General features: G+C 41.2%; 1 protein-coding gene across 4 annotated transcripts in view; it reads left to right on the top strand.

The window, feature by feature from the left end:
* Positions 1–11,470, top strand: part of LOC122543767 (low density lipoprotein receptor adapter protein 1-B-like) — a 99,736-nt gene extending 88,266 nt beyond the window's left edge. For 2 of the 4 annotated variants that reach the window (XM_043682530.1, XM_043682523.1), the window contains one exon: positions 9,755–11,470. In XM_043682530.1, coding sequence (XP_043538465.1) covers positions 9,755–9,818 — 64 coding nt within the window. In that variant the 3' untranslated portion in view covers positions 9,819–11,470. The remainder of the gene's footprint in view (positions 1–9,754) is intronic. The other 2 variants (XR_006310132.1, XM_043682545.1) reach the window with 2 other exon arrangements.
* Positions 11,471–12,061: the final 591 nt, after the last annotated feature.

Here is a 12,061-nt window from a genome sequence, read left to right as displayed (position 1 = left end):
CAGGCGCTTACAACCTTCTGTGTAAAAGAACTTGCCCTATTCAGCTACTTTAAACTTCCCCCTTTACCTTCAACTGATGTCCCTAAATAATATAGTTGTTGTCCCTGGGCAATCTCAAAACTACCAACCTTCTGTTTAACAGCTGAACATGTGGATTTAGTGAGCAACAGAGATTGACAAATGGTGGGTGGGTGAGATAACGACAAAATAAAGAGTACATCTTGTGAAAAGGAGTAATCTATAATTAACTCATTTGAGAATATAAAGCAATGTTATTCCATTGTTAATAACAAAGGGAAAATAGTCCAGGGAGGGGTGTTATATAAGGGATTCAGGACCCTGAAGCATGGATAGCAAGGTGGGCAGTGCTAGATACGCCAGAATGTTTGTGTGTCTTGACAGCATTAATACACAAGGAAGATAGGTTTGCCAATCATAATGTAACTGCAAGTCAGAACCTGGTATATCAATGATTACCATGTCTAGTAATATTTAATGTAATGTTACTTTGAAATCCAAACTTAAAGCAAGTTCTTGACTTTGGCTTTTCCTTGAACAGTCTTGAACTCAGACTCTCAAAGTGTCTTCAAATTACATGATAAAAGTGTGTGTGTTGCAGAATGGTGCAAGCTATAGCCAGGCTGGCAAATCACAGGGACAGTTCAGGCAGTCTTTCAAAGCCATTTAAATGGTTGCACCTCAGCAAACTGGGCCAGGTCAGTAATGCATTGCTGAGGTAGATGTTGCTTCATCAATATATGGGCATTGAGACTAACCCGAAGATCTGAACCAAGAATCTCAACTGGTAATGACAGTTCTGGTATGGTAGTATTTGTTCCTTTTTAGCAATGAAAAGACGCACAAACACATCATACATTTATTGTATGTATTTAATGCATATCAAATTTCTAAAGACTAGAAGCATCTGATTAAAATCACCAAAGTATTATAATAACAGACATGCAATTGGGTCCCAGCTCATCTGCCTCTCTCAGAGGATCCAAAAATCACACTAGCTCTCTCTTTTCAGTCGTTGAATTATGATGCAGCAGTCTGCCTAGGCTGTTTTAAATTGAAAAGATTTTCTTGATTTGGCAGAATGTCCGGTTACTTGTATATGACGCATGCAATTGTCTTCAGGACCACTTCATGCGTCATCTCCACTCAAAAAGGCTCTCGCCCACTTCATCCTCCCAAACTAGTAAACAATCCCATATTTTCCAATTACTTAGAACCAATGCCATCGACCTGGGAGGAAGGCCATCTGTTCCAGCTGATTTATAATGGGATATTGACTGAAACCCTTCATGTAGTTACCAGAATTTATTCCGGGATAACAACAGATGAAATCAGTGACCTGGAAATGGCAATAGGCAGGGACTGGCTATGAAGTTTATTTTGGCAGTCGGCGGTGTATACTGTAGACTGTATTAATGACAACTGTAAAACACAACATTTTGTTGATGTAAATAGACAGTAAAGTTTTATGTCTCCACACTTGTTTGAATTCAAGAGCAGCCTTAAATAGCTGCCCAGACATAATGGACAGATTTTCAGTTAGCATGGTTTGTCGAGTGAGATTCATTAAACCCAGTTTGATATGGACCAGAATGTCTCCTCTTCGGTAATCTTCTGCTCTTCACCTCATTGATCATACAACCGGGCTCTTTGATACCCTTTCTGTGCAATCACATGCCAAGAGACACCAACATGCTTACCATTACCAGTAACATCTGGTGTTCATGCCATTTTAGTGGTGCCATTTTTAAATTGCAGCTGCACATCGAGATGTTGCAAGTCAGGACTGCCCCTCGCCCCTAGCACAGAAAGAAAAGCTTGCTTTGCAGACAGGGACCAGGACTTGTTCGTGGACAGGATAGTAGAGATGACAGCAATCTTTTGTTTTCCAGCTGACTACTGCAGGAAGGTATGGATATGATATCAATGACTGCAACCACCTCAGTGAGGCTGGTTGATAATATGCTACACTAATGCATGGCTAAGAGCTACCATCTTCTGTCTGCTATTTCATTTGTTCCCTGTCATGCGCTCTCAACCTCACACTGGCTCTCTCCTCTCCACTCCACTCCACTCAGTCCAGGCCACCACTCACTCTCTGCTGCACACATTAAGTATCCTGGACTATTGCATGCACCATCTCTGCTCAATGGCTCTCGCCCACCTCAGCCTCCCAAGCTACGAACCAATCCTTCCTGTCTCCTGGACTTCCTACTTGTGCACTTGGCACATCTTAAAGAGCCATACAGTTATGCTGTATGGAAAGAGGCCGGCCCATTATGATCTACCCAGTTAACAAAACCTACCTACTCTAGTTCCATTATGAAACAGTTGGCCCTTGGCCTTGTATGCTATGGAATTTCACTTGATTATCTAAATACTATTTAAATCTTGTTTCCTTTCTACCAGCCTTTCAGATGGGAAGTTTCAGATACCCACCACCTTCTGGATGAAAATCTACTCTATATCTGCTGCTCTTTACTTTAATTATATGTAGTCCTGGTTATTGATCCCTGTATTAAGGGAGAAAGTTTCTTCCTACCTACCCTGCCTGCGTCCTTCTTAATTTTGTACACTCAATCACCTCTCTCTTTGCCTTTTCTGCTCTAAGAAAAATGATCCCATTTCTCTAGGTATTGTTCATGGCTGAATTGCTCCAGCCCAATAACATCCTGGCAAATATTCTCTGGACTGTATCAAATTCACTACCCTCATACATGTATTCAATCAAGCCTGAAAATTCAACCAAGTCTGCTCGACATAACCTCCTTCTGATAAAGTCCTCTTTGCTTCTCCAAGTGGAAATTATTTCTGTTTGTCAGAATTTCTTCCCATAGCTCTCTTACTACTGATGTTAGACACACTGGTCTGTAGTTCCCTGGTTTATCTCTGCCACTTTTCTAGAACAATGGTACTGCAGTAGGGGTCCACAGTACTTATCTGCAGTGTTGACCTGTTTCACTGCCACGGTGTTGCTTTGGTGTAGCAGCACACTCAGAGTCTGCCAGATCTGCATATTGATCTTCACTCCATCGCTATCTCATTGTCATCCAGCATTATTGTTGATCCAAGAGGTCAGTGAGGGCACTTTAGAAGAGCTTGATCCCTTCAATTCTTCTGGCCTGTCACAATCCAGAAGTCTAAGCTAAGAAAGGTTAGTCTGCAGCTATACAGAAGGTTCCCAGAAGTTCTGACCCTTCTAGGCCCTATTGCACTCAGGGATAGCTAACCAGTCTTCTACACCAAGAAGGCCAACTACAGTGCAGGCTTGATCCACCCCATTGCAGAGATCAGGCCAGCGACACCTAGACATAGTGGGAGACAGGAAGAAGAGGAACATATGATAGCAGGTGGCACAGTGTTGTTGCCTCATTGTTTGACAGGATTTGGCAGAGTCACTAAAAGAAACACAACTGCAAATGCTGGAAGGTTAGAGGGATATGGGCCAAATGCTGGCAAATGGGACTAGATTTATTTAGGCAACTGACTGTGTGGAGTTTGCACATTCTCTACATGTCTGCGTGGACTTCCTCCAGGTGCTCCAGTTTCCTCCCACAGTCTAAAAATGTGCAGGTTAGATGAATTGGCCATGCTAAATTGCCTGTAGTGTTAGGTGAAAGGGTAAATGTAGGGAAATGGGTCTGGGTGGGTTGCGCTTCGGCGGGTCGGTGTGGACTTGTTGGGCCGAAGGGCCTGTTTCCACACTGTAAGTAATCTAATCTAATCTAATATCTGGTTGGCATGGACACGTTGGACTGACAGGTCTGTTTTCATGCTGTATATCTCTGTCTCATTGACAAGTGCATGGCTGATGAAGTATAATGTGAATAAACGTGAGGCTATTCACTTTAGCAAAAACAGGAAGGCAGATTATTGGGAAAGGGGGAGCTGTAATAAGATCTGGATGTCCTTGTAAACCAGTTGTAGAAAGTAAGCATGCAGGTACAGCAAGGGGTGAATAAGGCAAATAGTATGTTGGCCTTCATCGCATGAGGATTTGAGTATATAAGCAGAGATGTTTTGCCACAATTGTACAGACCTTCGATCGGACTACACTGGGTGGGTGGGGGAGTAGAATCTCCAACAAACCTATAAAATTCAAACAGGACTAGACGGAGTAGACACAGGAGCCCAGAATCAGGGATCACAGTCTCAGGAAGAATAGTAGGCCATTTAAGACTGAGATGAGGAGAACACAGTTGTAAATGTAAAAGCATTAAATGTTTTCAGAGGAGGTTGATATAATTCTTAGGGCGAAAGGGATCAAAGGGGAAGGGCAGGAATTGGATGATCAACCATGATCATATCAAATGGCGGTGCAGGCATGGAAGGTTAGTTGCCCACTCTTCCTGTGTTTCAGTTTCCATGTTTCTATGAGAAAGAAAGGTCTGCAGATGCTGGAGATCAGAGTAAAGAGTGTGTTGCTGGAAAAGCACAGCAAGTCAGGCAGCATCCAAGGAGCAGGAGAATCGACATTTCGGGCCGGAGCCCTTCATCAGGAAGTGTACGAATAGCATCATACAGGTTGAGCATTGTTCACCTCTCACAAACCATTTACTTCAGAGCATCAGTAGTCAGAGATGCTGAAGTGGGACTCCTGCCAACCAGATGTTCTTCATGAGAGACCTTAATTCACAGCATTATGAAATCGACTTAAGCCTTAAGAGCCAGGGAGCATTGGAGACATGCGATGTTCATGTGTTCTCTCACTGACTATGTGCTCTATTGATCATTAGGCAAAAGCAGCAAAGTGTAGATACTTGAAAATGAGATCATATGAAAGATGTTATCTGATTGGATGGATAATAGTGCATTTACTCTGACCTTCACTTTCTTTACTCTGAGGATGGTATACTTGCTATATAAGCAGCATAATCTTAATCTTAAACAGATTCCACACTCAGTTTGTTTAACCCGAAAGCAGATAACTCTGGCTTCTTATGCTCTATGATGCTGCCTTGGGTGGCAGCCTTGGTCAATGTCATTATCCTCAGCCTGATCTTCATCCTCAGAAGTTTGTTATTAATTTCCTATTTTTGCCTGCATTCAGGACATTCTCCCTAGTTCTCTCTACCTCTTCTGTGTCAGCTTTGATTGTGAAGGGCACAGCATGCCATAATAATGTGCACATCCTTTCTAGGCTACACTGCAAGGCTGCTCCAGAATGATCTTGGCATTAAAACCTCATCTTATGCAGGTCTGTGGTCTATTTCACTAAGGCCCCAGTGAAAGTGTAAAAAGCATTGTATTTTCATTCTGTGCCAGTTTAAGAACTTAATGAAGGTGTCATGGAATGTGTTTGGAGGGATAGTGACTTTCAAACCTGGGAAGGAGATGTGAAACTGAGAGTTGCCTGTTGTGTAAGAGTCATGGCAGCTTCCAGGATATTAGGCACATAACTTCAGGATGTAGTATTGATGGTCTCTCACAATTTGAATATTGATAGAATGAAAGCCATTTCTTTGACAAACTCTGCAGGATGGTGTGATAGGGGACTCGTAAAGCAATCGCGGTATACTCACTAGCACCCTGCAGCTGGGGAAGGCAGCAATGTTGAAGAATCCCATTGCCCTGCTGCTGGTCCACGTCACCAGGGATGAATGTGAACAGCTGTGCTGTGGAGAAAATGGGATCAGATACATCCCAGATATATTTATGGTTTGAGGGTTGGGAGGTTGCTGGTCCCTGCTCCTTAAAATGAGGTAGAGGTATAAAAATTTAAAGTAGCTGTGAACTTGATGCTTCTGGGTTGGGATTGCTACATAGTCCTTCTAAACACATGTCCTGCTCTAACTGATGTCAGTTCATTGATGCTGATCCAGAGTTTGCTTTATTGTCACCTGCACTAACTTGTAGCTACAAAAACCACATATGAAAAACAAAACATCAATGCTTGTGGTGTATTGATATTTGCTGTCCCCTAGTGGATTGTATTGCTGTACTTTCTGTTGTACAGGTCTTGCATTTTAGTCTGATGTTGCAAACTGCCAATCTTTTTGCTGGCAGTGTAATGATGGTGTTTGATCCTTGGCTTTTTAATGTCAATTTCTCTTCCTGTACATGAAATTTGATGTAAGTGAAACAAGCCACTTTGCTCTTGTTGAGCCTGTGCAGAAACCCCATCAAAACATTATGCTGTCAACCATAAAATGTAGTTTTGCTCGAAATTTCGAGAGAGAAATCAGGAACATTTGTAAAGTATTTGTACGCTATACTGTGTGAACAGTTTGCATAGCTTACTCCAACATATGGTATTTTCTATTGATAAAATTTAATGATTTTTCAACATATAACAAAATTTCATTTCTTCCCAGTGAAACTGTGGTGCATCATTTATGTGATAGATTTTAGTGTATGAACAAAAAAAGTGATTAATTGTCAGCAGGCATTTAGACCCCAGATGCATCATCACTGAGGTTGATTGCATCCTAACCCAACTTATATAAACATGCACTTTTTAGCACTGAACAGTAATAAGGAATCAGATTACAATGGAATTTCCTAGCCTCAGCCCAAAGCCACCAAGTTCAAATGTAACACATTTGTAAAAGAGATTGCCTGACTCAGCACAGCTGAGCTCCACACTGAACAGTTGTACTGGTAATCTATCACAGGAGCTTAATCACCTTTCCAAAATTTTCTATCAAAATATGCGAATAGAGAATAAATCAGGAGATATTAAGTGCATGCAAAAAAGCAACATTAATCATGAATAGCTTTAATCTTCATGTAGATTAGGAAGGTCAAATTGCCAGAACTAGCTATGAAGAAGAATTCACAGCTTCCTTGAGCAATATTGTCATTGATCCAACCAGGGATGCAGCCTATAATCAAAAGGCAAAAATTGGAGAAAAGTAAATAGTATAATTTCAATAATGAAAATGTTCCAGGGGAACTAATGGGACTAAATGCTAATAAATCCCCTGGACTGGATATTAAAGAAATAGGTACAGAGATAGTGGCTGCACTGCTAGTAATCTTCCCTGAATCCTCAGATTTGGAAAAAGTTCAAGAGGATTGCAAAACTATCAATGTAACACTCCTATTAAAAAAGGAAGGAGACAAAGCAAAAATGTTAAAGGCTATTGTAAAGGTTGGAATAAGAGTATTTAGAAATCAAACCGCATCAGCAAGGCTTTATGAAGGGGAACTCATGCCTGACAAATGTATTGCAGCTCTTTGAGGGGCTAACAAACAGGATAGATAAAGGGGAAGCTGTAGATATATATTTGAATTTGAATTCACAAGGTATGAAGGAGCAGGTTACCTCAGTTGGATGGATGGCTGATTTGCAATGTAGATTGATGCCAAAATGGTGGGTTCAATTACTGCACTGGCTGAGGTTACTTCTCAACCTCTCCCCTCGTCTAAGCTGTGTTGACCCTCCAGGGTAAAGCACCAACATTTGAGAGAGCAGCCCCATGATCAGGTAGGGCTATGGTGAGTCCGCTTTTTACTTCACGTAGGGAGCTTAAAATAAGAGCTCATGATGTTAGAGGTAGTATATTAGCATGAATAGAGGATTAGATAGTTAGTAGAGGTCAGAGAGTTGGGATAAGAGGGGCATTTTTAGGATGGCAACCTGTAAATAGAATGCAACAGGGATCGGTGTTGGGGCCACAATCATTTATGATATATATTGACTTGAGGCACGTGAATATACTGTAGCCAAGTCTATGGATGATACAAGTCTAGATGGGAAGTCAAGTGGTGGGGATGACTCAGTCTGCAGAGAGGGATAGACAGGTTAGGTAGTTGGGCAAAAGCAGAGGAAAAGTATAATGTGGAAAATATAAGGTTATGCCCAATGATTGGAAGAATCGTGAAGCTGAATATTATTGAAGGTAACTGGAGATAACTGGAGCAGATCTGGAATCCTCCTACGTAAATCACAAAGTTAACATGCAGCCTGACAGGGAAGGCAAATAGAATGTTGTCCTCCATTTCAAAGGAATGGAGTATTAAAATCTTGCTAAAACTATACAAAGCACTGGTTAGGGCACAGCTAGAAAATGATAAACCGTTCTGATCCCATTACATGAGGAAAGATATACTAATGTTGGAGGCAATCCAGAGACGGTTCGCTGAGTTGATCCCAGATATGGAGAAATTTTCTTATGAAGAGAGGTTGAGAAGAATGAGAAATGAGCTAATTGAAATATACAGGATTCTTAGGGGGCTTCATGGAGTAGATATGAATTCATGATTTGAAGATGCTGGTGTTGGACTGGGGTGTACAAGTTAAAAATCACAACACCAGGTTATAGTCCAACAGGTTTAATCGGAAGCACACTAGCTTTCGAAGCGTCATTCCTTCATCAGGTGATATCACCTGATTAAAGAGTGACGCTCCAAAAGCTAGTGTGCTTCCAATTAAACCTGTTGGACTATAACCTGGTGTTGTGTGATTTTTAGCTAGATATGGAAAGTTTGTGGAAGAGTCTAGGACCAGAGGACATAATCTCAAGGCTGATACTAGTTTGTGTCCCAAAGAATCTTGATGTTGGTAAAGGAAATGGTGATGTAAAGTAGGAAGTTACTTATGCTGAATTGTATGACTTAATGATTGAAGATAAATAAGTGACGGTGCAAAATGATGTACCCATTGGAAGTGAGGGCCAGTGAAACTGTAGCACTGATCTTCTGAGTCACATTGCCTTGGAAGCTGTCACCTTGCTGAGAATAGGGATTGAGAATGTTGACCATATAAGCTAAAAGAAGTACAACTGAAACCCAAATTGTTAGATTTGGTTCAGGTAGCTGTATGCTTGGTGGTAATGCTGTTGCTTCTGAAACAGTAGGATGTGGACTGTAGTCTCACTCCAGAGATCTGAGCGTAAAGTCTAAGTTAACACTTCAGCGCAGGATGAGGGAGTGCTGCATTACCAGGGGTGCTGTCTTCAGGCAAGATGCTGACTTAAAAGTTTGCTCCCTTGTTATCAAGTCTTCAACTAAGGAAAATAGATCCTTTTTGTCATCTTGTCCATGACACTCATACTCTTGTACACCTCTATCAGGTCCCCCTTCAACCCCCTTAGCTCCAAAGAAAATAAGCCAAGGTTATCCAGTTTCTCTGACATGCTACATCCCAGGCAGCATCCTGGTGAATCGCCTTTACATCCCCACTTATGCAATCACATCCTTCCTATAGAGTGATGACGAGAACTGCATGCAGTACTCTAACTGTGACCTAACTTAAGTCCTGTGGAGCTCCAACATAACCTCTGTGCTCTTATAATATGTATGCCTTGACTGATGCAGGCAAGTGTTATCTTAGCTACCCTGCTGCCTTCAGGGATTTGTGGATTCCTTTGAACTTAGGCCATATCTGCTGACTTTCGTGGTTATAAAAATATCCCACACTATTTACAGAAGAACAGTGGAGTCTAGAACATAGCTTTTCCTTAAAGAATAGACTATCTGGGTATGCTTGTGGATCCGTGGTGTGAAAATTGGCTATGGAAGTTCTTACATTAAATTAAACACAAAAGACATGTTTGACTTGGAAGTGCACTGGGACATCCTGAGGAAGATGCTGTGTAAATGTGAATTTGTTCATTTGTTAGTTTAAATTAATATAACTATGTTTAATTTCAGTGATTTATTTAACGTATGTGACTTTAGGATGCAATCTAACATGTTAAAGAATATTAATTAATTCTAATGCTTGGGAAATTGTGGGCATCTCCTTGCAATGGAGGAAATTCCCTGACAAATACTTTGTTTTTTATTTCAGATTTGCGGAATCACGAACAAACATACGGTGCAAGAATGTCTCAGTAGATCTTCAGGACTCTTGAGTAGGAGAGGCCCTCCTACGATTGCAGAGTAAGCAAAGTACGCCCATGACCTCCAGTCTCAAAGAAGTCTTATCACCACGCCATTTGTTAAGGCAAAGCTGCCTCTTGTTCATTGATTGAGATGCCAGTTTAATTGCAGTAACTTTGGCTTGGTTTTGGAACATGCTGAAAGAAGAGAACTGGAGCGAATGTGCTGCATGTCTTTGGCTAATACCTGCTTGAAATCAACATTTCCTCTAATTTGTGTTAACAACAATGAAGAAGATTTGTTTTTATAAGACTTGAGCTATGATTTTCAAAGGCACAGTTGTTTCCATTTAATTTTTGGATCTGTTTTATATTAATTGACAGAAATTGCTTGATGTTGGAGTTGTAGACTAATCATAGCATTGTTTGACAGGACTAGCAGGAAATTCGTTGGTCGTGGTCATGTTGTTTCTGAGCAATTCCACGTTCTTATAAAATTGGGGGGATTTTACCAAACCATTGACAACCTATCGCACATTCGGCTGTCTCTTATAGATTATCCAATGGCAGGCAGGAGAGCAGGTAAATCTTTAATTTCATTGCCTGCCTGCCCACCATCCTTGGCCCATGGCCCAATTGGGGCCTTAAGTGACTAAATTCCATTTAAGGGCCTCAACCTGTTGCCACAAAGATTTAAAGGCAGCCTAGGCCTGCTGCAAACATGTAGCCTGCCTTGTTTAACCCTGAAGGCAGCTGGTCAATGACAAGTAGTGGGTGATTGCCTCATTCCCAGACCATGCTTTTTGTCTCCCCATGTTCACCTATCCCCATGCCCTGTCCTAAAAAGCATCCCTGCCATCTTTGGGAGGGCCTATCAACCATAGCAAGATCCTGTAATTAGCTGAATGTGGGGGTATTCCTGGTTTGATTTTGTCAGGCCTTCTATGGCACTGGTAGTTGCCACCAATCCTGGTGTGGCACAGAGCTGCTGGACTCCATTTGAGGACAGGTGGAAGTCCTGACTCATACTAATTAAGGACTATATCTCAAATAAAAATTAAAGTTGAGTGAGATAGCTAATTGGAGCAAAGCTGAACTTGAGAACTTGGCCGACTTTCAGCACCTAATACAGATCAGTCAATGCAAAGAATAAATTCCAATGGAGTTGTAAGATATACATTTGATGACACCACAATAAGGGATAGTTTGAACTTTAACAAGATAGTTACTGCTAGTATCATTGGCAATAAATCTACTACCTCCTAACATACTGAAAACGAGCCATTACAACTAATACATACAAGCGTATGTAAGGAATGCCTATATAATACAAAGCTATTAGTTGGCAATTATATCAAGGTCTGCTCCAAAAGATCCCAGCCTTTCTTACTACTTGAATTTTTAATCTACAAGTTGTGGTTACACACTTCTGATAAATTTAATCCTCCAGAAAGCTTGAGAATTGGGAAAAGTTAGTTATTTATTATGGCAGAAATAAGATAGAACATAGAACATAGAACATTACAGCACAGTAGGCCCTTCAGGCCTCGATGTTGTGCCAACCTGTGGAACCAATCTGAAGCCCTTCTATCCAACGCTACTCCATTTTCCATCCATATGTTTATCCAATGACCATTTAAATGCCCTTAAAGTTGGCAAGACTACTTCTGTTCCAGGCAGTGTGTTCCATGCCCCTAATCCTCTCTGATTAAAGAGACTACCTCTGACATTTGTCCTATATCTACCACCCCTCAATTTAAAGCTATGTCCCCTCGTGCTAGCCATCACAATCTAAGAAAAAAGGCTCTCGCTGTCCACCCTATGATTATCTTTTATGTCTCAGTTAAGTCACTTTTCAATGTCCTTCTATCTAATGAAAACAGCCTCAAGCCCCTCAGCCTTTCCTCATACGACCTTCCCTCCATACCAGGCAACGTCCTAGTAAATCTCCTCTGAACTTTCCACATCCTTCCTATAATGCGGTGACCAAAACTGTCCACGATACTCCAAGTGCAGCCACACCAGAGTTTTGTACAGCTGCAGCATGACCTCATGGCTCTGAAACTCAATCCCTCTACCAATAAAAGCTATCACACTGTCTTCTTAACAACCCTATCAGCCTGGCTGGACATTTTCAGGGATCTGTATACAAGGACATTGAGATCTTTCTGCTCAATCTATATTAACAAGAATGTTATCATTAGCCTCGTACTCTTTATTCCTGTTACTCCTTTAAAAATGAATCACCTCTCACTTTTCTGCATTAAGCTCCATTT

This window comes from Chiloscyllium plagiosum, chromosome 3 (assembly GCF_004010195.1).
Source record: "Chiloscyllium plagiosum isolate BGI_BamShark_2017 chromosome 3, ASM401019v2, whole genome shotgun sequence".
NCBI lineage: Eukaryota > Metazoa > Chordata > Chondrichthyes > Orectolobiformes > Hemiscylliidae > Chiloscyllium > Chiloscyllium plagiosum.
This window is presented reverse-complemented; position numbering and strand designations above follow the sequence as displayed.